At 41.6% G+C, this 26,915-nt stretch overlaps 15 protein-coding genes across 15 annotated transcripts; 6 read left to right on the plus strand and 9 right to left on the minus strand.

Annotated features, from left to right (window-relative positions):
* Positions 1–14: 14 nt before the first annotated feature.
* Positions 15–1,490, minus strand: BBOV_II005870 (uncharacterized protein). The gene has a single exon (XM_001610055.2). It carries the CDS (start codon positions 1,134–1,136, stop codon positions 36–38), a length of 1,101 nt encoding a protein of 366 aa, XP_001610105.1. The 5' UTR covers positions 1,137–1,490; the 3' UTR covers positions 15–35.
* BBOV_II005875 (uncharacterized protein) lies at positions 1,240–1,939 on the plus strand. Its single transcript, XM_051767366.1, has one exon. It carries the CDS (start codon positions 1,426–1,428, stop codon positions 1,681–1,683), a length of 258 nt encoding a protein of 85 aa, XP_051623823.1. The 5' UTR covers positions 1,240–1,425; the 3' UTR covers positions 1,684–1,939.
* Positions 1,940–2,533: 594 nt separating this feature from the next.
* On the plus strand, positions 2,534–4,189 carry BBOV_II005880 (uncharacterized protein). The gene has a single exon (XM_001610056.2). The coding sequence runs from the start codon at positions 2,584–2,586 to the stop codon at positions 4,027–4,029; it is 1,446 nt and encodes a 481-aa protein (XP_001610106.1). The 5' UTR covers positions 2,534–2,583; the 3' UTR covers positions 4,030–4,189.
* Positions 4,190–4,557: 368 nt separating this feature from the next.
* BBOV_II005890 (uncharacterized protein) lies at positions 4,558–5,572 on the plus strand. Its single transcript, XM_051767822.1, has 4 exons — positions 4,558–4,628; positions 4,686–5,029; positions 5,179–5,293; positions 5,330–5,572. Exons 1-4 carry the CDS (start codon positions 4,573–4,575, stop codon positions 5,430–5,432), a joined length of 618 nt encoding a protein of 205 aa, XP_051623190.1. The 5' UTR covers positions 4,558–4,572; the 3' UTR covers positions 5,433–5,572.
* Positions 5,573–5,842: 270 nt separating this feature from the next.
* BBOV_II005900 (putative DNA replication licensing factor MCM2) lies at positions 5,843–9,000 on the plus strand. Its single transcript, XM_001610058.2, has 3 exons — positions 5,843–5,851; positions 5,892–5,955; positions 6,180–9,000. Exons 1-3 carry the CDS (start codon positions 5,849–5,851, stop codon positions 8,948–8,950), a joined length of 2,838 nt encoding a protein of 945 aa, XP_001610108.1. The 5' UTR covers positions 5,843–5,848; the 3' UTR covers positions 8,951–9,000.
* BBOV_II005910 (uncharacterized protein) lies at positions 8,995–9,823 on the minus strand. Its single transcript, XM_001610059.2, has 4 exons — positions 9,671–9,823; positions 9,579–9,635; positions 9,401–9,485; positions 8,995–9,264 (listed from the first exon to the last, which is right to left on the minus strand). Exons 1-4 carry the CDS (start codon positions 9,790–9,792, stop codon positions 9,082–9,084), a joined length of 447 nt encoding a protein of 148 aa, XP_001610109.1. The 5' UTR covers positions 9,793–9,823; the 3' UTR covers positions 8,995–9,081.
* Positions 9,824–9,846: 23 nt separating this feature from the next.
* Positions 9,847–10,967, minus strand: BBOV_II005920 (Ubiquitin fusion degradation protein UFD1 family protein). Its single transcript, XM_001610060.2, has 5 exons — positions 10,927–10,967; positions 10,602–10,889; positions 10,310–10,440; positions 9,986–10,274; positions 9,847–9,948 (listed from the first exon to the last, which is right to left on the minus strand). Exons 1-5 carry the CDS (start codon positions 10,927–10,929, stop codon positions 9,883–9,885), a joined length of 777 nt encoding a protein of 258 aa, XP_001610110.1. The 5' UTR covers positions 10,930–10,967; the 3' UTR covers positions 9,847–9,882.
* A 109-nt stretch (positions 10,968–11,076) lies between these two features.
* On the plus strand, positions 11,077–11,991 carry BBOV_II005925 (putative integral membrane protein). The gene is made up of 6 exons (XM_051767509.1): positions 11,077–11,360; positions 11,396–11,461; positions 11,502–11,560; positions 11,597–11,693; positions 11,729–11,821; positions 11,856–11,991. The coding sequence occupies exons 1-6, from the start codon at positions 11,207–11,209 to the stop codon at positions 11,939–11,941; spliced, it is 555 nt and encodes a 184-aa protein (XP_051623797.1). The 5' UTR covers positions 11,077–11,206; the 3' UTR covers positions 11,942–11,991.
* Positions 11,992–12,329: 338 nt separating this feature from the next.
* On the minus strand, positions 12,330–14,993 carry BBOV_II005930 (Rhomboid family protein). Its single transcript, XM_001610061.2, has 4 exons — positions 13,283–14,993; positions 12,985–13,245; positions 12,632–12,949; positions 12,330–12,595 (listed from the first exon to the last, which is right to left on the minus strand). The coding sequence occupies exons 1-4, from the start codon at positions 14,831–14,833 to the stop codon at positions 12,374–12,376; spliced, it is 2,352 nt and encodes a 783-aa protein (XP_001610111.1). The 5' UTR covers positions 14,834–14,993; the 3' UTR covers positions 12,330–12,373.
* Positions 14,994–15,420: 427 nt separating this feature from the next.
* BBOV_II005940 (Rhomboid family protein) lies at positions 15,421–17,728 on the minus strand. The gene is made up of 4 exons (XM_051767049.1): positions 16,487–17,728; positions 16,189–16,449; positions 15,836–16,153; positions 15,421–15,799 (listed from the first exon to the last, which is right to left on the minus strand). Exons 1-4 carry the CDS (start codon positions 17,576–17,578, stop codon positions 15,581–15,583), a joined length of 1,890 nt encoding a protein of 629 aa, XP_051623191.1. The 5' UTR covers positions 17,579–17,728; the 3' UTR covers positions 15,421–15,580.
* Positions 17,729–18,255: 527 nt separating this feature from the next.
* On the minus strand, positions 18,256–20,438 carry BBOV_II005950 (Rhomboid family protein). Its single transcript, XM_001610063.2, has 4 exons — positions 19,232–20,438; positions 18,934–19,194; positions 18,581–18,898; positions 18,256–18,544 (listed from the first exon to the last, which is right to left on the minus strand). Exons 1-4 carry the CDS (start codon positions 20,321–20,323, stop codon positions 18,326–18,328), a joined length of 1,890 nt encoding a protein of 629 aa, XP_001610113.1. The 5' UTR covers positions 20,324–20,438; the 3' UTR covers positions 18,256–18,325.
* A 325-nt stretch (positions 20,439–20,763) lies between these two features.
* BBOV_II005960 (uncharacterized protein) lies at positions 20,764–21,994 on the minus strand. Its single transcript, XM_001610064.2, has 2 exons — positions 21,712–21,994; positions 20,764–21,542 (listed from the first exon to the last, which is right to left on the minus strand). The coding sequence occupies exons 1-2, from the start codon at positions 21,926–21,928 to the stop codon at positions 20,986–20,988; spliced, it is 774 nt and encodes a 257-aa protein (XP_001610114.1). The 5' UTR covers positions 21,929–21,994; the 3' UTR covers positions 20,764–20,985.
* Positions 21,995–22,346: 352 nt separating this feature from the next.
* BBOV_II005970 (Proteasome subunit family protein) lies at positions 22,347–23,274 on the minus strand. Its single transcript, XM_001610065.2, has one exon. It carries the CDS (start codon positions 23,196–23,198, stop codon positions 22,398–22,400), a length of 801 nt encoding a protein of 266 aa, XP_001610115.1. The 5' UTR covers positions 23,199–23,274; the 3' UTR covers positions 22,347–22,397.
* Positions 23,275–23,731: 457 nt separating this feature from the next.
* On the plus strand, positions 23,732–24,795 carry BBOV_II005980 (putative Ras-related protein RABA4d). Its single transcript, XM_001610066.2, has 2 exons — positions 23,732–23,816; positions 24,124–24,795. Exons 1-2 carry the CDS (start codon positions 23,756–23,758, stop codon positions 24,759–24,761), a joined length of 699 nt encoding a protein of 232 aa, XP_001610116.1. The 5' UTR covers positions 23,732–23,755; the 3' UTR covers positions 24,762–24,795.
* A 113-nt stretch (positions 24,796–24,908) lies between these two features.
* BBOV_II005990 (nucleolar protein-like protein with NOL1/NOP2/sun family RNA methylase domain) lies at positions 24,909–26,696 on the minus strand. The gene is made up of 7 exons (XM_001610067.2): positions 26,408–26,696; positions 26,291–26,370; positions 26,161–26,252; positions 25,935–26,125; positions 25,761–25,899; positions 25,390–25,724; positions 24,909–25,354 (listed from the first exon to the last, which is right to left on the minus strand). Exons 1-7 carry the CDS (start codon positions 26,682–26,684, stop codon positions 24,921–24,923), a joined length of 1,548 nt encoding a protein of 515 aa, XP_001610117.1. The 5' UTR covers positions 26,685–26,696; the 3' UTR covers positions 24,909–24,920.
* Between the last annotated feature and the right edge of the window lie 219 nt (positions 26,697–26,915).

Genomic DNA, 26,915 nt, shown 5'->3' on the forward strand with positions numbered 1-26,915 from the left:
TATTCTATTATTCTTAGTTGATGGTGGCTTGCAATTCAGGAAGAAACTGAAGCATGCATCTTCGTTCTTCCCTTGACCGAGTTCTGATACTCCTGCCATTGCTCATAGAGATTGAGGTAATCAGGGTCACGTGCCGCTGCCCTATATTGTTCCAATATGGTGTTAATTTGATCCTTTTTAGGCTTATCTTGTGGATTAGCAGCATATTTCCACGGGTCTTCACCTAGCAAATACGCCACCACTTCCACTTCGTATGCACGAACATTATGGTTCTGTATCAGGCGAAGCTCCGTCATTTCAGCCGTCTTTTCCATGAAACATTCCTTATTATCAGCTATTAGTTTTCGCAACTTCCGTACAATATCAAGCTTGTTTACGAAACGGCACCTACAAAAGGATTCCGCACCAGGAGGAATCGGCCTAGTTTTAACATCAGAGGCCTCACTATGGTATTGCGATGATGAGCTTGGAATATCTCTGTACGGTGTTTCAGAAACTCCGTCAGTACCAGAAAATGAATCTGATTCATCTGTCAACAAGCTCTTATTCATCCCGTTCCAATATCGACGTGTGGCGAATTCATCATCGCTTTCAAAACGATGACGCTTCTGCCTCAAAGACTTTGAGAGGGATGTTGAATGCTGTAATCGTTGTAAATGAACATGATGGTCTATCGACATGCTATAAATATCACCTAATGTGAATTTAAGATACCCAAATCCCTCAAGCATTACAACAACGTAGCGCGTTGACGATGTATACGTGAAACACGTTACTTTGCCTTCGACAAATCCATCAGTATCATCGCCGCTATCGGAACATGCGGCTATAGTAGAACGCCGAAAGTAGATGTTGTCTCCAACTGTTAAACTGTGTAATCTTCGAAGAGACTCTTCACATTCCAAATCTTTGCGTGACTTTTGTTTAGAAGGCTTAAAACTTTCATCATAATGATATGATATGCCATCAGATACATGCCGATCTAAGTCATTGAGAGCTGAAAACTTAGCAGCTATGCTATCACAAGGAAAACTTCTAGGAGATTGATCATTGTAAGATTGGCTTGTGCGAATGCTGTGGTCAGTATCAACGTTGTCTGAATAGTCCGCTTCATTAAATGCATCTGATAAACCCATTTTCCTTTTGCATTGTGATTAAATTCCTTGGCTGCGAGAAATGAAAGTTAGTTAAATTCCATTATACGGGATAAGCACAAAATCAAAACTTTCTTTATACCTCATCCCTCTTAATGTCCGTAGGAAGTGATTTAATGCATAAAGAGGTTCATTGACTATAGAAATGTGTCAAATTTTGCAGCTTATATTCCTGCCTACCTTCTCATTATGCTGCGCGACATCCTTGTCAAAATATATGCCTTCGTTCATTTAATAATGCAATTTTAAATAGTGAAAATAGTATACTATTATGTTTGGAAGCTTTCAGTTTCGCAGACTTTCCAGCGGAATTACGCAGCCGTCGATGAAACGAGTGTCTCAGGCGATACACGACCTAACTCGCGATGCCCTAGCACGTCGTGATCAACTACGAATTGAAGCTATGACTCGATATGCAAAACAATTTGTACGAAAAGAGAAAAATATCGCAGCTCCGCGACCGGTATATGAAGGACCGAGGAACGTAAGATACTGGATCACTCGTCGTCGCAGCGGGATGCGAAAATAGCGGCACCGGTTTAAATATGACTTTAAACTTTCTAGTTGTATTATTTGTTAGTTAATCTAGAGGCATAGACGGCATAATAGGTTATCGGCATACTTGCGGGATTCTCTATGTAGCACTTCTCAAATCTACATAGAATACACCCCTAAGTGTCATATTTCAAGTCTATCCCACGATACATAATCTACCAAATTGAATTTTGGAATTATAATTGTATTATTTCCTACAAATTTGATAAATGATCCCTAGTGTATGCTACTGTAGCCTGTTTCACCATGAGTCGACATACCACAATTTGATATTCATTTTTATAGCCCTGGTCGATCATTATAAGTACTTTCAACTTCTATGGCTTGTTGTATAGAGCTATAGTTGAATTACATGTTGGTGGGCAGATCACTCGTCGCGGTGTCAACCCTTAGCAACCGAGTGTCCCAACCACAAGTGTTTCTGCTATGAAACATATATTAATGTCCGTATATGCATGTCTGAACACGTTGGAAGGCGGGATGCGTCCATTGGAGAATCTATATATTTCGACACGCTCTACGCACTGCTACCTGCTCACCACCACGTAAGGATCAAGTAACTTAGGCTATACAAGTACTGTGTTTACTAATAACATTTCTTTATACGATCATTCTTAGTGTGCGACAACGGGACATCGAATCACACTTCTGGGTTTTCGTGAATAGCGCAAAGACCTGCTTGAAGCCCCGCAGATGTAACACTACTTCTTTGGAAACCTCTTTTGAGGGTTATTACAATGTTTAAATCGTATGGCATCATTACTCAATTGTATGTTGACCGCTGCGAACCTCAAATGTGCTAGGGAAGAAATTTTCTTTCCCTTGGTATACTTTGCCAGGCACACTCTGTTGAGGGTAGCACTTATTTGTACAAATGATAGACATGGAAGATCAATCGATGGCATCCATATCTGGAAGAGGGTTGAAAAACACAAAGGAAGAAACTGCTTCTGAGGCAGAATGCCCGTTTGGCGTACCTAGCTCATCTGTATTTAGTTATACAAATATGTCATCTGTGGCCAATTTCCAAGATTGGTCGGAGCAGAGCACCGGCACACATTCATTTATTGTTCAATTGTCTGCAGATAGCAAGGAGGGCAATTTACATTGTAGCGGTTTTCCGGGATGTCATAGTATCGAAATACCTACATCAACGGATGAAACGAATGATACACATCGCACAACTGGTATCACACAGAGCCTTATTCACATGGCGGCACCAGATGAACATTCTGATTCGAATGTATCATCGACTGAACCACTAAACCAATCGACCTCATCTGTTTCACAATCAAACAGTCTACTTGGCTCCCCTCTGATGGAAGATGTTACACCGTCGATTAATACTCAACCAGTAGAAGAGCACAAGACTGCGTATATGAATCATTCGTCAGACATAAATGTCGGCGTTGATAATTGTTCCAAAAAACGTGATATTCCAAATCCCAAACATGAGAATCAACCAGAGCAGGAATCTGTGGCTACAGCGGATGTAACCCCGCATACTTCTGAAGATCACAAGCCCGATGATTCTAAAAAACGTAAAAACCCTAGAAGGGCAGCTGCAAAGAAGGCTGTTTATGCTTCGGTAGAATCTGAAGATCCTATGTTGACACAGTCAGGTGTTCCTGCTGACACCAAAACCGCGAAAGGAAAGGCTGCACCTAGGGGTGGACGTAATAAAAATGGTTCCAACCCGAAACGTAAGAAAAAAGAAGTTGACGATGGAGACTCAGATAAGGATATTGGTCCGCAATCTAAGAAATTCAAGAAAAAAGACTTCATTCGTGATACACTGCATATGTTGACTATGTGCAAGCTCAATACGCCAATACCGGAGGAAATATTCAGTGTTATTACGGACAACTATGTATCAATTTCTGGTTCTCTAGAAGATCATGTAATTGACAGCTACTGCTGTGATACTGATATTTTGAGTGTTGAGGAGCTCAAGAAAGAAATGGGAGCTAGTGATAACATTTTCGTGTCAAAGTGCCATCTCAGTGTGAATGAAGAAGGAATTCCATGTTGGTGCTGTTGTTATATAGATTTCTTTGGTGACTTTGAACAAAAAAAGTTTGTCACCGATGTGCTAGGATTTGAACTAGCTGAACAACTTGCTGAAAGAAGCAGGGAAAATGCCGAGATATCATTTCACATGTTGTGGATACAGCAAAATAAGGATCACCTAAATTTCGATATACCAGATAATGCATCGAAATTGGTATTAGAAAGATTGATCCAAATAAAGGATATCCTCATGCGAATTGATGACATCGGATTGTTAGTGGGTGAAATGCGTCGTGTAATTCAGCAGTGAGCGACATACATGTCTGTTGCTATGATATGTTAACCCACGTATATACTATCACGTATCATTCTTGTAGAATTGTTTACTGTAGCTTCTCTGAACTCAAACTCTAAATGTCTGTTTCCCTAAAAGTTTTTTGTAGATGCAGTTACCGCTACTAACATTCTGATATCGTACTGAATCCATCCGTAAACCCCTACACAGCGTATCCCAAATAGCCAATCCAATATCACACTGATGATGGTCAAATTAATAAGGTATTAGACTTTAATATAAAATATAAACGTACAGCGGTTAGAAGTGTTATTGGAGGAACTTACATGCTAATATATTTCAGCAGTTATACAGATTTTCTGATGTGTAACTAGATGGATTCTACATCGTCAACACAATTATATGCACAAAAATTGTTAATAGATTTATTTAATAAAATAATTCTAGTTAGTTCCAATCAATTAGGCTCGATCATGCATGATGCTGTATAGTATATGAACGCACAAGTGACACACTATAATAAGGAATCCATGTAAAGCGTTAGGAAATACACACATAATGGATACCAGCAAGCATGAAGATTTTCCTCAAAGTGAAATTGTGAAATCGTTGCGGTAAGTAAGACTCAGAAATTTGACACATCCACTTTTGCACATTATTATGAAATGCAGCAATATTATAAAATATGAGAGTCTCGAGCACAGCAATTTGCTGTCTATACGTAATGAGTTAGCCAAAAGGCATCCTAATGCTGAATCCTACTTTGAAACTCATAAGGAAGAAATAAATGGATTGATCGTAGATGTGCTTAAATGCCTACATAGTGAAGGTGAACTTTCATATAACGTGAAATCTGAAGTTGTGGAGACTAGCGTCAAAGTTGAGAATGATGCTAATGTACCCATATCTACTATGGAGAAAGTCAATAGTGAACCAAATCCAAAAGTGACAACATCAACTTCCGATGCCGGTGAAGATGTAGAGCAACTTGCAAAGCGTGCGCGCAAAAACCAGAGTACGTTTCATTTGTTCAGTGCTTTCATGTTGTGTACATGTTTCATGTATATAAGAATACCGATTTTTTAATACCTCGCTGATTTACGCTCCTGCACGGAGCTATGAATAATATGCTGTATCCATTAATAATACTTCTATCACGAATAGGTTCCATTATGACACGGGAGGAATTTTCAGAGAAGGCCCATACAATAACCGTTCAAATTGAAAATACGGTATTCAAGGTACCAAGCAGGGTCTTTTCTACCGGTAGCTGTGGATGGTATGATCAGTTCCGTATATATCAAATGAACTACAGGGGTCTCAACGAGCGGGTTACAATAGAGGTAGATGGCAGGAGCCTTATTTGCCAAGTCGGACTCAACTGCACTGTAGTAGGTTCCAAGTCCTGGAAGCCTTAACTGATTTACACTGCACATTTTATAATGCTACTGCAATGACTGCTTTCACAGTGTAGAATCTCTGAGGCAGAAAGGTAAAACTTTCGTAGACATAAATGCGGTAACATAAAACAACATATCGATACAAGAATTTTTTGGCTATATTTTACATTGACCGTATTCATGTTGTACAAATGTGATATTCGTTTTGTGATAGTAGAGTGATATACACAACGCAGTACAGTCCTCATAATATAACAAAAATAAGAGCTCAATAACTTGAAAATGATATCCATTGCCAACATTGTTAGTAAGACATAGTTTGATTCAGTTGTTATAGTGTACGTGCCGGTACACAGATCTATATCAGTGTGTTGAAAGCAATTCCCCATACCAGCTAGGAATACCTATTATATAAACTATTCTACACTGTAAAAATGGTAAGTGTGTGGATATAATGTTGGAAACACCATGTTGTAGGCACGTCGAGGTGCATACGGATCCAGAGATGGTGAAGAAGGCTACTACTCTGTATCTGAGGATGGTGAGTCAAATCGTTGTCTTCTATTACATATGTGCTATGCGTTAACAAAATCACCATGTTTTAACGTTTTTTCAAGCATATTGAGAGCGGTTTAACCATGGTATCCTATAGTTAACACCCGCTCTGGATGTGCAGGCGTGTCTAATTTGCTATTACTATTGTGTTGATTAACGTTATTCTTTAAGAATGCTTTGTTGTATTAAAGGTGTTGAAATGTTTTACAGAAGCTTTGGAGGATAACAGAGATCACTTCCAGGAAGGTGATGATGAAGTTGTGTCTGAGGAGGGAGATGATCTCTTTGAGGAAGAGACGGGTTTCGTGGTTGGTCAGGACGATTTAGAGCGTGAAACAGCTGGATTTGCGAGGCTGGGTATCGATGTCGATGCTTACGATGAATCACTGCTTGATGAAGAAGAATACGTTGATGACCCTAGGGCGCGTAGAGCTGCTGAACGCCGTCTAAGATACGAAGAGCAGCAGAGGCAAATTGAGAGTCGTGGGCATCAGCAACTATGGCGTAAAATCTTGAAATATGATGAAGAAACGGCTGAAGATGGTATATTTGAGCGTATAGTACAACGTGTGGAGAGCAGGCGTAAACAGCTACAAAAGGGTGATACTGACGCTCCTGACTTCACCATGATAGATGGAGCTAAAACGATATTGCAGGCAGATCCGTCAGCAAGTCACTTTGATGACAAGTTCCAACAGGCTATTGATACCCTTTTTAGGTATTTCATTCACAGGTTCAAGTTAAATGAGAAGGATACTAAATATTATTATATGGATCGTATCGAGAAAATGATACAGGACGATGCTAGCATTCTTAAAGTGTCTGTACCACACTTGATGTCATTTCATTGTGAAAACATAATTCCATGGTTGGAGTTCAATCCTATGGGCGTTCTGCCAGTGCTCAACGACTGCATCAATGTAGAGGCTCACCGGGAGCGCAACCGTTTATACCGTGGTAGATATTGCAAAGTTGCTTTAATTGAATGGCCATTTTCGACACAGCTTTGCAATTTGCGTAGTCGTGAAATGAACACGTTGGTAAAGATCAGTGGTATAGTTGTTCGCCGCGGTCTAGTGCTGCCAAAACTCAGGGTTCTCTACCTTAAATGCAGCCTTTGTGACTCCGGTATTGATTTGCCGATATACTTCAGCGACCAGCAGAAACCGGTATACCCGAATAAGTGTTCATTCTGTGGCTCTGCGGCTTTTAATGTTGACCGTATTAACACGGTGTATGACGATTACCAGAAGGTTACTATTCAGGAGCCACCTCAATCTGTTCATGCAGGAAGGACTCCTAGGCAGCGCACTGTAATATTATCTGGAGATTTAGTGGATACATGCAGGCCTGGAGATTTGATACAGACATTGGCCATATACAAAGGACGATATGACGTTGTTCTTAATATCAAGCACAACTTCCCCGTTCTTAAGACGGAGCTTGAGGCGATATCTGTAGAAGTAGAAACAAACCAGACAGTCCAGGAGGATCTGACAGATGAAGACATCCAGCACATTAAGAAGCTGTCTAAGGACCCATGCATTCGTGAACGGCTGATAGCGTCCATTGCTCCTGCCATATTCGGTCAGAAGGCTGCTAAAACTGCCATTTGCTGTGCTTTATTCGGTGGTGTTGGCAAGGGTTCTGGTGCCAATAGGAGCGAGGCAGCTCCTGTTAATGCGGGGTTGGCAGCGATTAATCCCGAATCTTCTCACCGGATTAGGGGTGATATTAACGTACTGTTGGTGGGTGACCCAGGTCTTGGTAAATCGCAATTTCTCACTTATGTGCACAAAACGGCTCCTAGAAGTGTATTAACAACTGGTAAAGGTGCGTCTGCTGTGGGTCTCACAGCGGGTTTGAGGCGTGACCCTGCTACTGGCGAATGGGCTTTAGAAGGTGGTGCATTGGTGTTAGCTGATCTAGGGGTTTGCTGCATTGATGAGTTTGATAAGATGTCTAACAAGGATCGTGTTTCAATACACGAGGCTATGGAACAGCAATCTATTTCCATTTCCAAGGCCGGTATTGTGACATCTCTCAAGGCTAGGTGCTCCGTTATTGCAGCAGCTAATCCAATTTATGGTAGGTATGAACCATCGTTAACGTTTAAAGAGAACGTCGATTTTTCCGATCCCATTTTAAGTCGTTTCGACCTTATTATTGTCATGAAGGATGTCCCCAATACGCATGAAGACTTGTTATTGAGTGAGTATGTCATTACAAATCACCAGTTGATGCACCCGAAGATTGAAAATGTGGCCAACTATCAGCAGGTAGTCCAAAATCTGAAAAACAGGATTAGCGCGTCCTCTGCCTGTGAACCTTTGTCTCAGAAGGAATTCTCCAACTATCTGAAATATGCTAAAGCCAACTGTGTACCTACACTTTCACCTGAATTTTACCGCGTCATAGAAGGTAAACTTGCTGGATTCTACAGTTCAATAAGGCAAAAGACAGCTTATGGCGGAGGTTATCCGTTAACATTGCGTCACATCGAGTCTGTTATTCGTATTGCTGAAGCTAATGCTAAGATGCGGTTATCGAATCATTTGAACTCAAATGACGTTGACATGGCAATTGCAACTCTTTTGGAATCTTACATTTCATCGCAGAGACACTCTGTTGCCTGCAAGCTTGCGAAGGAGTACTCTCGCTATCGCATGTTGTTCGACGGTGACGACCATGTGCTTGTACAGATTTTGCGTAACACCATTCAGGCACAAATTGAGAGAAACGTGCGTCGTCGTGATGCCATGAACATACATCGCGGTGAAGAAGGTATGGATCTGGAAGACGTTGAGTTGGACGTCGAAGAGGACACGGCTGTCGATATTCCAATATTTATACAAGTTGCTAAAGGTTTCAAGTTTGACCCCGATCGTGTTACTCGGTGGCTGCATTCGGCTTCATTTAACGACTCATTTAGCATTATCAATCGCAACGGCAAGGAGAGCATAATTGTGAAATCATTTTAACTTGGTTTTCCATTAAAATCATGTATCGGTAGTTATTGTGCATATCATAGCGCATAATATTATTTCGTGTTCCGATTTAGATGTAACGGGTTACTACCTGTTGCATCGACTGTTCGAAGGGGAGAGGTACCTCATATCTTCACCTTCGGGCTGAAATTCTCCTCGAAGTTTTTGAATCCACAAGCTGCGCGAAGGCGGTTGATGGTGTTACGAAGAATATTTCCTTCGCGCCTAGGTGCTGTCACTGGACAGAGCACATCAGATGTCACGTTGTACTTGTGCATGTGTTCCCTGTTAATCGTGTACATCCTGTCCTGTATATGGTTAATTAGTCACAGCAGTAATAAGTGCTCATGTGAGTATCACAATGACTCCAAGTGACCGCGTACACAATATGTATTAGCATATATGACAATGATCACTGCGTGGGATATACATGTCTGAACATACCTTGATTGCTATCTCGGGACCGCCTGGCCTGTTACATTCACGAAATGCAATAAACTCCTTTGCACATCCAGTAGAATCAGGTGTCCTGCAAAATCGGTAAGCGTTACGTCGATTTGGGTAGTATCAGAAGAGCAACCATGAGAGCAGTTGCATACACAATATGCTTCTAAAAACGTACTTGGTACACCTAAGTAAACGTGTAATCTCATTTACACAGTAGTTTTCCTTCTTGTCTCTATAGTTCATGTATTCCTGGGATTAATGGCTTACCCTTCGCTACACTGGCGTAGCGCGCTTAATTCGCGATTGCATTGCGATAAATCGCGTCCAGACGTTCCCAAACAACTGTAAAATTCAGACAGTTGTGGAACACACGCCCTGTCGTCAGCCATTTTGCATAGCAATTATCTTTATGTGATTACTACGCAGCGGGCGCGCGCCCCAAATAGACAAAAGCAAAAGTATACTACATTAATCTATTGTTATTCAGGTGAACATGGCACCACAGTACCGTATCGTACTAGCTTCTCAAACTCTTCGCAACTAGTCTGTATGACATTTCATGAGACTAACTATACAACACACCCTAACTCCATGAGGGATTCTTCGTAACCACGGTTTAGCAGCTTCCAAATCTTTCTGGCGCAATACCGGTGTCTTTCCGTCCAGCCTTTTGCCTGGAACAGGTTGTACAAGCTGAGGCTTTTTCTTTTTTGTCTCAGCGAATTCCACCTCCATGTCGGTCTCTATTATACAACATGCATCAGCAGGTCGTAGATCCATTACGTCCAATTCATATACATTGCTAAGGTAGTGTATCGGTATCCTATCTCCAATAGTGAGAGTGGCGAAATTGCGAAGTGCAGTTTCAAGGCTGCATAGAGTTACAAAAATGAATTCAAAACCTACACTGCTTTGGGGTTTGATATGTCCCAATAATTATCGTTAAGTGGCCTAAACTTCACCCAGTTGGCCTTTGGTAACCTTACATTCCTAATGGTTAAATAATCGCCCTCTTGTAGTTGAAGGTGTTGCATCATCTGATGGGCAATGTTATGTATATACAAAAGATCAGTGGATTCCATAAACTTAATGCAGCATAATAACCATATACGTTTATTGCCAATGTAGCATTTTTAATAGAGCTAACTACGTTTTAAACATGACGTGGAAAATATGGACGTCGTTTCCGAAAACGTACCCAGTAAGGAATGTGACACATGCCTTCTTCCGATATGAACTCAAGCACTCCTGCGTGAGTTGACCGTTTTCTTTCTTCATTGCGCAACTCGAACATCATCGGCCAGGTGATGTTCCTTGACGCCAGCTCATTCAACGCGCTGGCTGGCATACATATTTTGTTACCACTTTCCATGGCATCTTTGCCCAAAAACGATACGGGGTAACAACGATATCTCACAAGGAACGGTAGACCATCGAAGTATCCACCTGACTGGTTTATCAGTGAATCTAGAGGGTCAAAGTACCACTGTAAAATGCTTGGTTATGGAATATCGTCAACCTACCATCGTTGCAGTACATTGTAAACTAGTAATATGTAATTTATGAATGTGTCTAGGGTATTTATTTGGGCCAAAACGCGGTTCCAGCTTCCCCACAGGTTGTTGACTCGCCAGGCACATCTTAACTCATTCTAGACGTTGCATGAAGTCTACACACATTACACATCTTTATATATATAGGTCTGTATGTCTTGATTCCTCAACACATCGCTGTGATTGATATATTAACATTGCCTTTTACCACCGTGACGTTGTATTGACACACCTATTGTAAATTAGCAAAATGAACTTGCGATTCTATTGCGGTGATTTAAATCACCAAACATTCGATAAAATGAGGCGGATTATGGCATTTTTGTCTTTATGTGTATTCGTTGCTGCTGGATTACACATTCATGCTGGGAATCGCGTCAACTCTATTTTGGATTTCATTTTCGGTACGGTGTGCTTACACATTGTTAATTCTTTACAGGTATATTTATATTGGTACTTATCGTATATCCTACGTGGCTCGGGCTTGTCTGTAGTATGACTTTAAGTACGTAAGACAACAGAATGCACATCAAATCCATATGCAGGTTTGACGTTGCTTTGCTCAGCTCTGTTGTTAGTCATTTCGGGAATAGCATATAAACAGGTATTATTCGATTTAGGGTTGAATAATAATTTGCAGATTACCTGGTCAAAAACATTCTTGGAGAACAGCGGTGTATTGGCATACAGTCTAGATGTGATATACTACGCTGCCACATTTGTTATGTTAAACCTTGGTAGGTTTCGGCACTGCATGTCAATATTTCGTCAGTATGGGAGAAACCTGCCTTGGAAGACAATATATATGATGATCAAGATAACTCAACTTTTACTGACCAGGATGATATTTGGGCACCGTTTTCCGGTATGTCATTTAGTAGCTAAGACAATTTGTACAGGCACTGGTAAGGCAGTGACGGAATACGAGGTCGATTTCCCCAAACTGGATCAATCAGCCACAACTAATGCTGCCTATCAAGTCTAAAATAGAGCCTATGTCACTCGATAACAACAGCGAAGTCACACTAGAAATCGTGTATCCATTGATGTGACGGGCTGCTACATTCCAATTATCGGAATGTAATTGTACTTTATTGTATTGTATCTGCAAACGCCATAAATTAATATCGCAATAAACCACCATTCTTATACGTAGTTGCCTAATTACCACATAGATTGGATGATGACCATCATTACAACATATCTTCCGAACTGTGGCGATTGTTTTGTTATCATTATATACCTCGCGGTAGCCATGAGGCAGCGTTATATGTATTCTTACTACCCAAGAAGTTAACAAGGCAAACAGCTGTTACTACGGTTCACTGATATTGCACATATAGTAGTTTGACGATAGTTAATATAACTATTTTAATGATGAAAAGTTCAGCATGTACGTGATACAATGTTAACCGGTTCAACCAGAAACAGCACAGAACTTATCCCTGGCGCTTTCTGAATCGAAACAATAGAATTTGCCAGCTAGGTTGCCTATTTGATTTAATAACAACTCATCACCAGATGATTTGAAATAGCCGCAATGGCAGGCACGAGAGAAAAGTATCGTTGCATTCCTATCTATATTCTTATAGACGCTTTCATAGAAAGTCGCCAAATAGAAGAATACAAACATCGCGATCTGCTCAGGAGTGTATGTAAATACCGGTTGACTTACTAGGGCACAAAGGAATACAACGCGAGTAAGTACATCACGCAGCCTCATACGGTATGGGCCATAGGGATATATACCGAACATACGCTTGACAAAGCGAAGACGATTAGCACTATCCTTAGCACCCTGCTCATATTTAATACGCAGAATCTCCTCTGACTGAGCACTCTTCACAACCTTGGCTTGGTGTTTCTGCACGGCCTCTGGTGAAAGCCTACTAGAAAACCGAAGTGCTATACGTGACCACAAGGCACCACGGTCAAACGCAGATACTGATTTCAATGTGGCGAAACCGAAACACAAACCAAACGCAAAACCACCCTGTGTATTCATTAACATAGCAAATAAAAACCTACCAAGTGGGCATGATTACTAACGCCTACTCCCGGTAATATTATTTCCAGGAGAGAGATTGTTATGGCTATGACAATTAGAGCCATTGGTGATCTCAGGTTGTCCCAATGCTCTACCGTGTAAGGAATGAATGCTCCATACAAACTAAACAGTGACCCAGAAGCTCCCCAGCATGGGATACAAGGAGACATACTGGCGTGAACCAGATTGGCACTGTAACCACCGAATATATACAGCGCTAATGTGCGTTTGAATCCCCAGTCCTAGAATATGATTAGCAAAACAAAAGTGGCCACTTACCGGCTCAATCACATAGAGAAGCAACATGTTCATCAAACAATTACAAAGAAGATGCCACCTTCCTCCATGTAAGAATATGGAAGTAAGCAACCTAGAGGACTCTCCATAGATACGAATTGTATTAGCCGATAGTGCGCCAACAATAGTGCCTATACGGTAATTAGGTCCGTCAGGAGGAGCAAGTGAAGTTGCCAAATTCCCTTTATGCACATAATCAACTGGATAGCCTTTATCACTCGCTCCAGCACCAAGGAATCCACGTTCGGCAGCAGTTGTTTTGAGGTTATTCTCACAACCAACATAACCCAGGTATGATAAGATAGCTTTACCCTCATGTCTGTGAGTATAATCCACCTCACCTATACAGCGACCGTTAAAGGTAGCTCTGTTGATGAATAACTCAAACATAAAAACAACAATTATCAGTATTGTAGTACTGATTGCCAATATCATCTTACCGGGAAATATCTTCTCCTTCACTTGAATACGAATCCAACATGGACGGCGACGCATACCAAACATGTTACGGCCACGCGAGGCACGCTCGGGTTGCTCTGGCTGACTAACACCAGGGCTGGAAAAGGATTGGGACATAGCCTGTCTAATACTAGCGTCATCAGTGGAAGCAGTGTCCGCCAAAGTATGAACACGACGACCAGCATTGGAGCTTACCTGAGATGAACCGCCAAAAGAGCCCGTACCTTTAATCACTGATCGGGATTCACGAGAGAATCTCAATTTTGATAGTGTAGTACTCAATTTGGACTCAGCTTTCGATGATCTGGGTTGTTCGCTGGTGTCTTTAGGTTCTTGTGGACCTAAGGAGGTAGATGGTGTGGTACTAGGTCGAGGTTCAGCTTTCGATGGCCTAGGTTGTTCGCTGGTGTCTTTAGGTTCTTGTGGACCTAAGGAGGTAGATGGTGTGGTACTAGGTCGAGGTTCAGCTTTCGATGGCCTAGGTTGTTCGCTGGTGTCTTTAGGTTCTTGTGGACCTAAGGAGGTAGATGGTGTGGTACTAGGTCGAGGTTCAGCTTTCGATGGCCTAGGTTGTTCGCTGGTGTCTTTAGGTTCTTTCGAAACACCAGATACAGAGGCCGGTATCTTTGCTGGTGTACTCGTCGCTGGGCGCTGCAATGCACGACTGGCGGACTCTTCCACCATGTTACGGGCAGCCAATATTTTTTCATATTTCTCTGCGAGGAATTTGGCTCGTGCTCGTTGATCAGTTCTCGGATCACCAAGAGGAGCCTTCGAGGTTAAGCTGCTCTGCCCAGCTTGCGAATTTTGGTCTTTAGATTCATCTTTCTCAGCAGCACGCTTGAATTGATCTCTCAAAGCAGCCACATTACCAGCTTTCATAGACGACGAATCCTTCGACACGTTACTCGGTTTTTCTCCACCTTTATCCTCTTTGCTATCATCATTCTTATCACTATCATTAATCTTCTTCCTGAATCCCCGATTCACCATATCCTTCACAAAACCGCCTTTAATAGCGTTAAGTGAATGCCTATTAGCATTCTTCTTATCATTCGAATCATTATCTCCCATTTTGGTGCACAGACTAGACTATCAGAATAATGGCCACGAGCACATCTCACACATATGTAAACAAAAAACCAACACACGCGGGAAATAGTAATATTTTTATAGTAGTCTATAAAGAAATGTGATGTCGATATATTCGTGAGTTGCATATCTCGCACATCAACGTGAATAATCAATAATAACGCATGTAATTAGGGATGCAACACACGCCCAATTACACATCAAGGGGTAAATAGAACACATCCATTGATGACACATGTTTTCGTGTTGTATATTAGTTTTACGTGTATACACCCTGGGTAATATATATACAATCCCATCACACAGCTGCCTATATAAAATAATATAAGTCGCCTACACACTTTGTAACAAACCGAATGTGTAGTGCATTAGACCGGTAAACACAATGCTAATAGAGGCATAAAACCACAAAGGGTCACTGAATAAAACGGTAGATTACATATAACGTGTTATATGCCTTGTGGTCAACAACTTTACCACGTTTAGTGATTGGCGCCATTCCCGTCAATAGTACCTTATTTACGACGATATAGCACAGATAATGGTCTAACAAAAGTATGTTACACATTGTTTCACATGCTTACGCAAGGAAGATGCGCAGTCGGTTTCGACCGCAGGGCAGAAGTGGTTCAACCAGTCTAACAGCATTTATCTTTTCTAATCGCTGATTGACTTTTTACATAGTGATGAATGTGATAAGTCACCTATGGTTAATACCACTGCTTGCTATTATTTCTCACAAAAAACATTCCAGAGTGCTTCGCTTTGGAAGCAGTAATACTTTCCCGCCAGTGATCCTATTTGCTTCGACAAAATCGAAGGACCGGTAAGATCACGCAAATAACCACAATGGCACAGTGGAGACACAAAACGAATGCCGGCACGGTTTAGCCAAGTGTAGAACCTCTCGTTAAACGTAGAATAGTAGAAGAATACAAACATCGCGATCTGCTCAGGAGTGTATGTAAATACCGGTTGACTTACTAGGGCACAAAGGAATACAACGCGAGTAAGTACATCACGCAGCCTCATACGGTATGGGCCATAGGGATATATACCGAACATACGCTTGACAAAGCGAAGACGATTAGCACTATCCTTAGCACCCTGCTCATATTTAATACGCAGAATCTCCTCTGACTGAGCACTCTTCACAACCTTGGCTTGGTGTTTCTGCACGGCCTCTGGTGAAAGCCTACTAGAAAACCGAAGTGCTATACGTGACCACAAGGCACCACGGTCAAACGCAGATACTGATTTCAATGTGGCGAAACCGAAACACAAACCAAACGCAAAACCACCCTGTGTATTCATTAACATAGCAAATAAAAACCTACCAAGTGGGCATGCTTGCTCACACCACGTACGAAGGAAAAAAACTCAATGCTAACGAATGCGACGGAAATTAACAAGAGGAGCAAGGGACTGCGCAAATTATCCCAGTGTTCTATTGTATAAGGGATAAAAGCACCGTAGAGTCCAAAAAGGGACCCGGAAGCTCCCCAGCATGGGATACAAGGAGACATACTGGTATGGACAAGGTTTCCTCCAATACCGGCTACTAAATATAATAGGGATGTGCGTTTGAATCCCCAGTCCTAAAATGAAATTAATAGAGTGAACGCAACAACTTACCGGCTCAATCACATAGAGAAGCAACATATTCATTAGACAATTGGTGAAAAGATGTGTGAAGCCAGCGTGCAAAAAGATTGCCGATAGAATACGAAACTTCTCATTATATAAGCGAACTTCATTGGCAGATACAGCCCCGATTATGGATGCAATACGAACATTCGGTCCATCTACCACAGCAGGAGCGTGAGCGAGTCTTCCATCTGTAACTATATCATCGGGGTATCCAGCGTCGCTTGCTGCTGCACCAAGGAATCCACGTTCGGCAGCAGTTGTTTTGAGGTTATTCTCACAACCAACATAGCCTATGAATGAAAGTGTCGATTTCCCTGCAAGGCGGTTACTGTAATCTACCTGACCAATGCAACGGCCATTGAATGTTGTCTTGTTAAGTAACAATTCGAACAAGAAGACTACGATCATCAGTATTGTAGTACTGATTGCCAATACCATCTTACCGGGAAATATCTTCTCCTTCACTTGAATACGAATCCAACATGGACGGCGACGCATACCAAACATGTTACGGCCACGCGAGGCACGCTCGGGTTGCTCTGGCTGACTAACACCAGGGCTGGAAAAGGATTGGGACATAGCCTGTCTAATACTAGCGTCATCAGTGGAAGCAGTGTCCGCCAAAGTATGAACACGACGACCAGCATTGGAGCTTACCTGAGATGAACCGCCAAAAGCACGTGCACCCTTTATTTCGCTAGAACCCATAGAGGTAGAAGGTGTGGTACTAGGTTGAGATTCAGCTTTGCTAATAAGTGATTCATCTACTTTGTTACGATTAAATAAACCACGCTCATATTTCTCGGCCAAAGACTTGGCAACAGATGGTTTATCTTTTGTATCCGATTGTGCCTGAGATAAAATATTTTCTGAATCCTCTATGCCTGCATTGCGGTGATGACCCTTATCCGTGATATCATTAGAAGGTCCATCAACATTGCTATCATCATTCTTATCACTATCATTAATCTTCTTCCTGAATCCCCGATTCACCATATCCTTCACAAAACCGCCTTTAATAGCGTTAAGTGAATGCCTATTAGCATTCTTCTTATCATTCGAATCGTTATCTCCCATTTTGGTACACAAACTATACTATCACAATAATGGCCACGAGCACATCTCACACATATGTAAACAAAAAACCAACACACGCGGGAAATAGTAATGTTTTTATATTAAATTATAAAGAGATGTAATATTAAAGAATCTTCTTTAAAGTACTGCACCGTCACATGAATAAATAACCCGGTGCATGCACGTCCTTCAGATAAGAATAAGTAAAAATGAATATTACGGCTAATCAATAGAACACATCCATTGATGACATATGTTTTCGTGTTGGATATTAGTTTTACGTGTATACAGCCTAGGTAATATATCTACAATCCCATCACACAGCTGCCTATATAAAATAATATAAGTCGCCTACACACTTTGTAACAAACCGAATGTGTAGTGCATTAGACCGGTAAACACAATGCTAATAGAGGCATAAAACCACAAAGGGTCACTGAATAAAACGGTAGATTACATATAACGTGTTATATGCCTTGTGGTCAACAACTTTACCACGTTTAGTGATTGGCGCCATTCCCGTCAATAGTACCTTATTTACGACGATATAGCACAGATAATGGTCTAACAAAAGTATGTTACACATTGTTTCACATGCTTACGCAAGGAAGATGCGCAGTCGGTTTCGACCGCAGGGCAGAAGTGGTTCAACCAGTCTAACAGCATTTATCTTTTCTAATCGCTGATTGACTTTTTACATAGTGATGAATGTGATAAGTCACCTATGGTTAATACCACTGCTTGCTATTATTTCTCACAAAAAACATTCCAGAGTGCTTCGCTTTGGAAGCAGTAATACTTTCCCGCCAGTGATCCTATTTGCTTCGACAAAATCGAAGGACCGGTAAGATCACGCAAATAACCACAATGGCACAGTGGAGACACAAAACGAATGCCGGCACGGTTTAGCCAAGTGTAGAACCTCTCGTTAAACGTAGAATAGTAGAAGAATACAAACATCGCGATCTGCTCAGGAGTGTATGTAAATACCGGTTGACTTACTAGGGCACAAAGGAATACAACGCGAGTAAGTACATCACGCAGCCTCATACGGTATGGGCCATAGGGATATATACCGAACATACGCTTGACAAAGCGAAGACGATTAGCACTATCCTTAGCACCCTGCTCATATTTAATACGCAGAATCTCCTCTGACTGAGCACTCTTCACAACCTTGGCTTGGTGTTTCTGCACGGCCTCTGGTGAAAGCCTACTAGAAAACCGAAGTGCTATACGTGACCACAAGGCACCACGGTCAAACGCAGATACTGATTTCAATGTGGCGAAACCGAAACACAAACCAAACGCAAAACCACCCTGTGTATTCATTAACATAGCAAATAAAAACCTACCAAGTGGGCATGCTTGCTCACACCACGTACGAAGGAAAAAAACTCAATGCTAACGAATGCGACGGAAATTAACAAGAGGAGCAAGGGACTGCGCAAATTATCCCAGTGTTCTATTGTATAAGGGATAAAAGCACCGTAGAGTCCAAAAAGGGACCCGGAAGCTCCCCAGCATGGGATACAAGGAGACATACTGGTATGGACAAGGTTTCCTCCAATACCGGCTACTAAATATAATAGGGATGTGCGTTTGAATCCCCAGTCCTAAAATGAAATTAATAGAGTGAACGCAACAACTTACCGGCTCAATCACATAGAGAAGCAACATATTCATTAGACAATTGGTGAAAAGATGTGTGAAGCCAGCGTGCAAAAAGATTGCCGATAGAATACGAAACTTCTCATTATATAAGCGAACTTCATTGGCAGATACAGCCCCGATTATGGATGCAATACGAACATTCGGTCCATCTACCACAGCAGGAGCGTGAGCGAGTCTTCCATCTGTAACTATATCATCGGGGTATCCAGCGTCGCTTGCTGCTGCACCAAGGAATCCACGTTCGGCAGCAGTTGTTTTGAGGTTATTCTCACAACCAACATAGCCTATGAATGAAAGTGTCGATTTCCCTGCAAGGCGGTTACTGTAATCTACCTGACCAATGCAACGGCCATTGAATGTTGTCTTGTTAAGTAACAATTCGAACAAGAAGACTACGATCATCAGTATTGTAGTACTGATTGCCAATACCATCTTACCGGGAAATATCTTCTCCTTCACTTGAATACGAATCCAACATGGACGGCGACGCATACCAAACATGTTACGGCCACGCGAGGCACGCTCGGGTTGCTCTGGCTGACTAACACCAGGGCTGGAAAAGGATTGGGACATAGCCTGTCTAATACTAGCGTCATCAGTGGAAGCAGTGTCCGCCAAAGTATGAACACGACGACCAGCATTGGAGCTTACCTGAGATGAACCGCCAAAAGCACGTGCACCCTTTATTTCGCTAGAACCCATAGAGGTAGAAGGTGTGGTACTAGGTTGAGATTCAGCTTTGCTAATAAGTGATTCATCTACTTTGTTACGATTAAATAAACCACGCTCATATTTCTCGGCCAAAGACTTGGCAACAGATGGTTTATCTTTTGTATCCGATTGTGCCTGAGATAAAATATTTTCTGAATCCTCTATGCCTGCATTGCGGTGATGACCCTTATCCGTGATATCATTAGAAGGTCCATCAACATTGCTATCATCATTCTTATCACTATCATTAATCTTCTTCCTGAATCCCCGATTCACCATATCCTTCACAAAACCGCCTTTAATAGCGTTAAGTGAATGCCTATTAGCATTCTTCTTATCATTCGAATCATTATCTCCCATTTTGGTGCACAGACTAGACTATCAGAATAATGGCCACGAGCACATCTCACACATATGTAAACAAAAAACCAACACACGCCAAAAATGGCAAATCTAGTATATTAGATGATAAAAGGTCGTTATTTTAAAGAATCATTACACAGAGCACTGCACCGTCATAGGAATAAATAACGTCGTGCATGCAAGTCTTCCTAAAAAGAATAACTAAAATAATAAATGACGAAGCCATTTAGTGAAACACATCCATTGATGACACATGTTTTCGTGTTGTATATTAGTTTTACGTGTATACACCCTGGGTAATATATATACAATCCCATCACACATCTGTCTGTATACAAAACGAATATCAGTCGTCTACACACTTTGTAACAAACCGAATGTGTAGTGCATTAGACCGGTAAACACAATGCTAATAGAGGCATAAAACCACAAAGGGTCACTGAATAAAACGGTAGATTACATATAACGTGTTATATGCCTTGTGGTCAACAACTTTACCACGTTTAGTGATTGGCGCCATTCCCGTCAATAGTACCTTATTTACGACGATATAGCACAGATAATGGTCTAACAAAAGTATGTTACACATTGTTTCACATGCTTACGCAAGGAAGATGCGCAGTCGGTTTCGACCGCAGGGCAGAAGTGGTTCAACCAGTCTAACAGCATCCAGCGGTTGGTTTCCTGCGTCCTTGGGTACGTTCCCTACGCTGAGGAAGAGCAGCACCAGCGCTAATGCAGCCGCCATTTGGAGTCATTTCTGAAGAGTAAACAAAGCATTTAACTCCCTTCTGCCTGTTGTTAGAAGCCTCAGATACCAAGGTGTGGATATAGTTTTCAACATTCTTCTGGTTCAATTGAGCCTCGTCTTCAGAGTCATTAATGTGCTCCAAATACTGCTGATCATTAATGGTAATTGAAGCGTCAAACTCCGCAGTCTGACTCTGTAACTCCGAAGGGGAGTTGGCATTAGCAACAGTGTGAACAACGTCAGTCTCCTGCTTTACCGTTGAACTGCTAAAACACATTCCAGTTCCGCACATCATAGAAACACCAGCATCCTCCTGCTTGTATACATCACTAAGAACCTTCAGCCAAACAATAGCCAAGGTTGCCATCTCGTCGCAACAAACCATGCGCTCGGGGTTAGAGTCCGATAAGTCTTCCATAGAAGAACCAATGAGGTAAGGAGCAACCCGATTGTGGTCCATAAGACCTAAGCATAATTATAGAATGATATGCAATCGACAACAAAACATGTGCACATTCCAGACAACAAATATGCGCCACCAAGTGGCATAGCCAACATGAATATATACAAGCATAATTTGTCTAATGCCATTCAACAACAACGTAATGATAATATAACGCCAACACAAGCTAACCTTCACTGTTTGTCACCTCACGTATGTAATCCTCGAGACCACATTCGTAAAAAAAGTTTCTCAAAAGAAGCTCAACAATCTCATAGGGAATTCTGTCATCACCAACAATGTCATGTTGGACAAAAACGCTCCTTAGACGTTGCTCAATACCGGGGTAGGACTGTAGCACAGTCTTCTTGAGCTCCTCGAGGGGAATAGTACTGCTGCAGAAAACCATATTGCGTGATTAATACATAAATAAAATTTTATATTCGTATAGTATAAATATAAAAAATAAACCAATACAGCAGAGATAGTTGAGATTAAACCCCGTTGTGTTAAACCCCTATGGATTCCACACAATGCATTCTGGTGCGTAATAACCAAAGGATGGCAATATCAAATAGGATATTAGTGTTTACACATTTACCTTTACACATAACTATATTTACAAGGGTTGCGTCACTCTATCAAGTTGTTACTTTTGACCTCCATTTGCATGTGTGGAGGTGTCTCAACGCCATCTCTAACTAAAGGAACAACCACACTTAACTGGACGGTAAGAAGGTTTTTGCACACCCAAAGGTGATTGTAAACAAGGGGAAAGTTAATTAAATATAAAGCAAGATCATAGTTAAAATTAATCACCGGGCCACCATATGGTATATAATACTGGAACTATGCAAACATTTATCACCAAAGTACGTCTAGAAAGTGAAGCAAAACTCAGACACGCCGGTACGAGAAACAGATACCGCACGCATTAGACCGCCTGAACTATTATCGATGTCAATCGCGTACTTGATAGCCCTCTTTAGCAGTGACAAACACTGATCGCGAGACATGTCAGGCTCGTAGTTGTCGTGTAAAAATGCTGTAATGTATCCTGAACCCGATCCACTAGCCACAAAGTGTGGTACTTTCAACAGGGTGCCACCCAATGTCACATTGTATATCTCGGGACCGTGTTGCATATCATAACCTCCCAATATTATACCACAGTACAGCTGCTCACGGTACTCATGTACAATCTTGTGTGTCGCAGTAGCCAGTGCTTTAAGAGGAGGGTAAACCATACTCTCGTCGAATCTGTAACTATATTCACTCTCAGTAGGCATTTCGCTGTCAATCTGCATCGCATCGTCACTACCAATAGCATCATCACCAGACGCACGTCCGCTCTTGCGCAATTGTAGACATAAAGCCTGTGCATGATAACGTACTATAACAGATAGCATCTGCGAATCGGCAGCTGAACCGGAACGTAGCATAAAAACATTTGGAAGAATGCGAGTAATCTTGCGAGCCACACGATTTACAACAATAGGACCAGATGATGTACGACTATCCGCAGCCAAAAGTATACCATCACGATAAATCATCGCGATAATAGTCGTACCCATGCTTATGTCATGAGCACGATCGTCAGCCGCGGTGGAGCCAGACACACACTCCTGTGCGATTCCGGCTTCCGAAATGCCATCATAATAACTACAATCTACCATCATTTCTGATATATTTTTATACGATGTAGACAAATAACAAGTAGTATCACGTTGCGCCCTATGGAAGGACAAACCCAAGCAACCACTACCGCACAATACAATGAAAGTAATATTAACTAGAAGTTACACTAGAATTTTATAAAAAGCATACTATTGTAGCCGAAATGATTTTAATAACTAACATCGCAGTTATATACACCGGGCGTAGTACCGAACATATCAATGTTACTTAGGAGATTAGACATCATAACTACTTAGCAAGAGTACCTAGTGAACACATTATAACATAATTAATATACAAAAGCGGTTATAATGTTGTTAAACCAAGAAACATACTCCTTGTTAACTAATGCTTGCAGCACTGATATTAACGCTCTAAGTTTGCACATTTAATATGTTATAACCATACAAATAGTTACGCATAATAAATCAAAGTTCTACATACAATCCCATGTTGATGTGTAACAGCACGCGTAGAGGGCACCTTGTGTGGAGAGTGGATGAGAATGATCCTATGAACTCGATCGACATTGTCCACAGATATTATAATATTAGCTAAAATGCCACAGGACGATTATGATAATGTATATAAAATCATCCTGCTTGGTGACGCCACCGTAGGTAAGACAACTGTACCTGAATGCTCAGTGATGGCCCTAAACACAACTCTATTTACGTGCGGGAATACCTTGTTTATATGATCTAATGATGTTGCGTATCTCGTGTGTATGATAGTTAGTGGTCCCTTGTTAGGAACGAGGAGCTATTCTAGAATACAAGTGGGAGATAATGTTAATCCCTCTATATATGTTCATTTGTTAAATAGAAAGTGTTTTATTTGCGATCTATTGTGTCTACCCTGTTCCATGGTATTGTTGTTTTGGTACGGTACTACATTAGTATTATTAAGTGTCTAATATGTCTTCAGGTAAGAGCCATCTCCTCAGCCATTATATCAGAGGGACGCTCCCTAAACAGGCCAAAGCGACAATTGGAGTAGAGTTTGCCACAAGGACAGTGCCACTGGCCAGCGGAGGAACTGTAAAGGCACAAATATGGGATACAGCAGGACAAGAGAGATATCGCAGCATCACTAGCGCGCACTACCGCCGTGCGGTGGGAGCGCTGCTGGTGTACGACATCACAAACCGTCAGAGCTTCTACAATTGCCACAAGTGGCTCGACGAACTCAGGATGGCTGCTGAGCCTGATATAGTTGTAGTCCTTGTTGGAAATAAAATAGATCTAGCCATACAAGATCCATCCGTAAGGCAGGTACATAGGGAACAGGCCACCATGTTTGCTAATGAGTGGAACCTACATCTATTCGAAGCATCCGCAGTCTCAGGCTATAACGTAAAGGATGTGTTTGAGTTCCTGCTACAGGAAATACATAACCTCAAATCACGCGCGGATGCAACACATGGCAATGATGAAGCAACTATAAACACAATGGAATCAAGCAGAGTTGATCCCATGTACAGCGCAAGAAGAACATCCAACGAGGGTTTACTGGGATGTCTCCCTCAGGATGGATGTAGAGGAGGATCGTGCCTTTTCCAATAGTTGGACCACCGTGTAGAGTCAACTACCATTCTCTATTCCCGGTGCATGTGCGACGCCCGCATTGCATCCAAACTGATAATGAAATATTACCTATATCATAAAACGCAAGCACGAGGTAACTAGTACCTTATAAGTCAGATGTTAAAAGCATATACTGGCCTAGCGCCTGTGCTTAGATGATGGCTTTGCTACCTTGCGATTGGCCTTGGCGTTCTTTTTGACGCCGCTGGACTTTAAACCACCCTTATTCTTAGCGCTTTGCTTAGAATGTGAATCTTTTGCATGTTTATTACCCTTAGCAGTCACATTAGCCGAATGCGACTGGCGTCCTATCGAGGCACCAGGCATTGCTTTGGAAATTTTTACTTCGTCTGTATTAGATTGAGACGTGCTGTCCTCCGGTGCATTGCGACGCGGCTCACGGTATCGTTTCGTTAAAGTAGGTATTTTGGAGCTTAGCTTAACCAGCTTGGCAACAAAGAAACCATCTAGGTTGTGTAGATGAGGATAGAATCGACGAGCATGCTGACCAATGGATGGATGAAAGTGACGTCCCCTGAAACTAGAAAGGGCTGGAGATCCAGCTTCAACGCCTAGGCATTGATATATTCGCACAGACAAAACATACCGAGCGGTACCAATTTCACATCACGCATCCTTAAAGCGTAATCTATCACCTGCTCATTCTCCTCAACCGATATACTACAAGTAGAGTAGACCACGCAGTTCCCTTTCTTCACGTTTACCGATAACATATCAATGCAACAAAGCAAAAGACGCTTCTGCAGATCCGCGTTCTGCTTCAAATCCATAAGTGTACGCTTCACCTTTACAGAAGGGTCCTTAGAAATGACTCCAAGACCGGAGCATGGCGCATCGCAGAGAACACGATCCAGTGGTGGTAAAATACCCTTTAGATCCAAACCGTCGTAATTCGTCACGATGGTATTCGTTATACCAAGGCTATATTAATGCTTAAACGTCGTAACCGTAACTTACCGATGGATATTGGCGACCAGAGCCGTGCAACGCTCCTTGTTAAAATCGTTTGCATATAGTATACCACCATTGTTCATCATTTGAGCTATGTGAGTTGTCTTTCCACCAGGAGCTGCCGCTATGTCAAGAACCTTTTCACCTAGATAATAACTAAACAAAATAAACGCAACATACCGTCTTTAGGTGATAGAGCTAGTACTGGAATCAAAGAAGCTGCCGATTGCATCATGTAGTGACCAGCTAAGTATTCCGGTGTAGCACCAATAGGTACTTGCGAAGAATGCACAACTAAGCCTTCCTTGCTCCAATCCCCTACCGGGTCAACATTGGCACCACGAGCGATTAACGCAGCGGCCAACTCCTTACTAAACAATGAGTATAAAAGATAACTAAAACCTACCGCCGCGTCTTCAAGGTATTCACACGCAACGTCATTGGAAGAGGTCTTTCATTAGCCTCAAAAAACTGAATTGCCTCAGTTGGACTAAAAAGCTAAAGAATAATATAAACATATGAGATGTATGACACACCTTAAGAAAGTAATCTGACATCTCATCCGAATATCCATAGTAAGCAGTTACCATCTCCTGAAGCTCACGCAAATAAGATCCTTAAAAGTGATTTAGCATTAAAAAATAACCAAATACCTCGTTTTTTTGTAGCTATGCCAGCCTTTGACGCAGCAGACCAATTAGACAAGAGACCACATATACTCTCAATACGACTCTTAACAGCAGATAAATCTGTTAAATCAACTTTGCTGTGAAGATCGCCAGAGTCTATATCGTCCAGATAGGTTTCATCGCCATCTTCCACAATGCCTTCCGGTTCAGCGGTATCGAGGTCAAACTCATCCTGTTCAACGCCATCGTCGCTGTAATCGTCAGATTGACTATCAGAAGCAATAAGATCTAACTTCTCCATTTCTATTAGCTAAAATAATAATTTGCAACCCCGGGGGTTATATATTACACCCGAATGTAGGGAGCATAGGAACGCGCGACAGAGTGAAATAGGCCAAAGTAATGACATTCAACATTACACATCAATGAAATCCCTAATCGAATGTACTATACAATCTAGCCGTATTAACACATAATATATACGAAACAAAATGTCTAACACATAAAAGAATTTTTAATCATGTTGAAAGAA

Source organism: Babesia bovis, chromosome 2 (genome assembly GCF_000165395.2).
Source record: "Babesia bovis T2Bo chromosome 2, whole genome shotgun sequence".
Taxonomy (NCBI): domain Eukaryota; phylum Apicomplexa; class Aconoidasida; order Piroplasmida; family Babesiidae; genus Babesia; species Babesia bovis.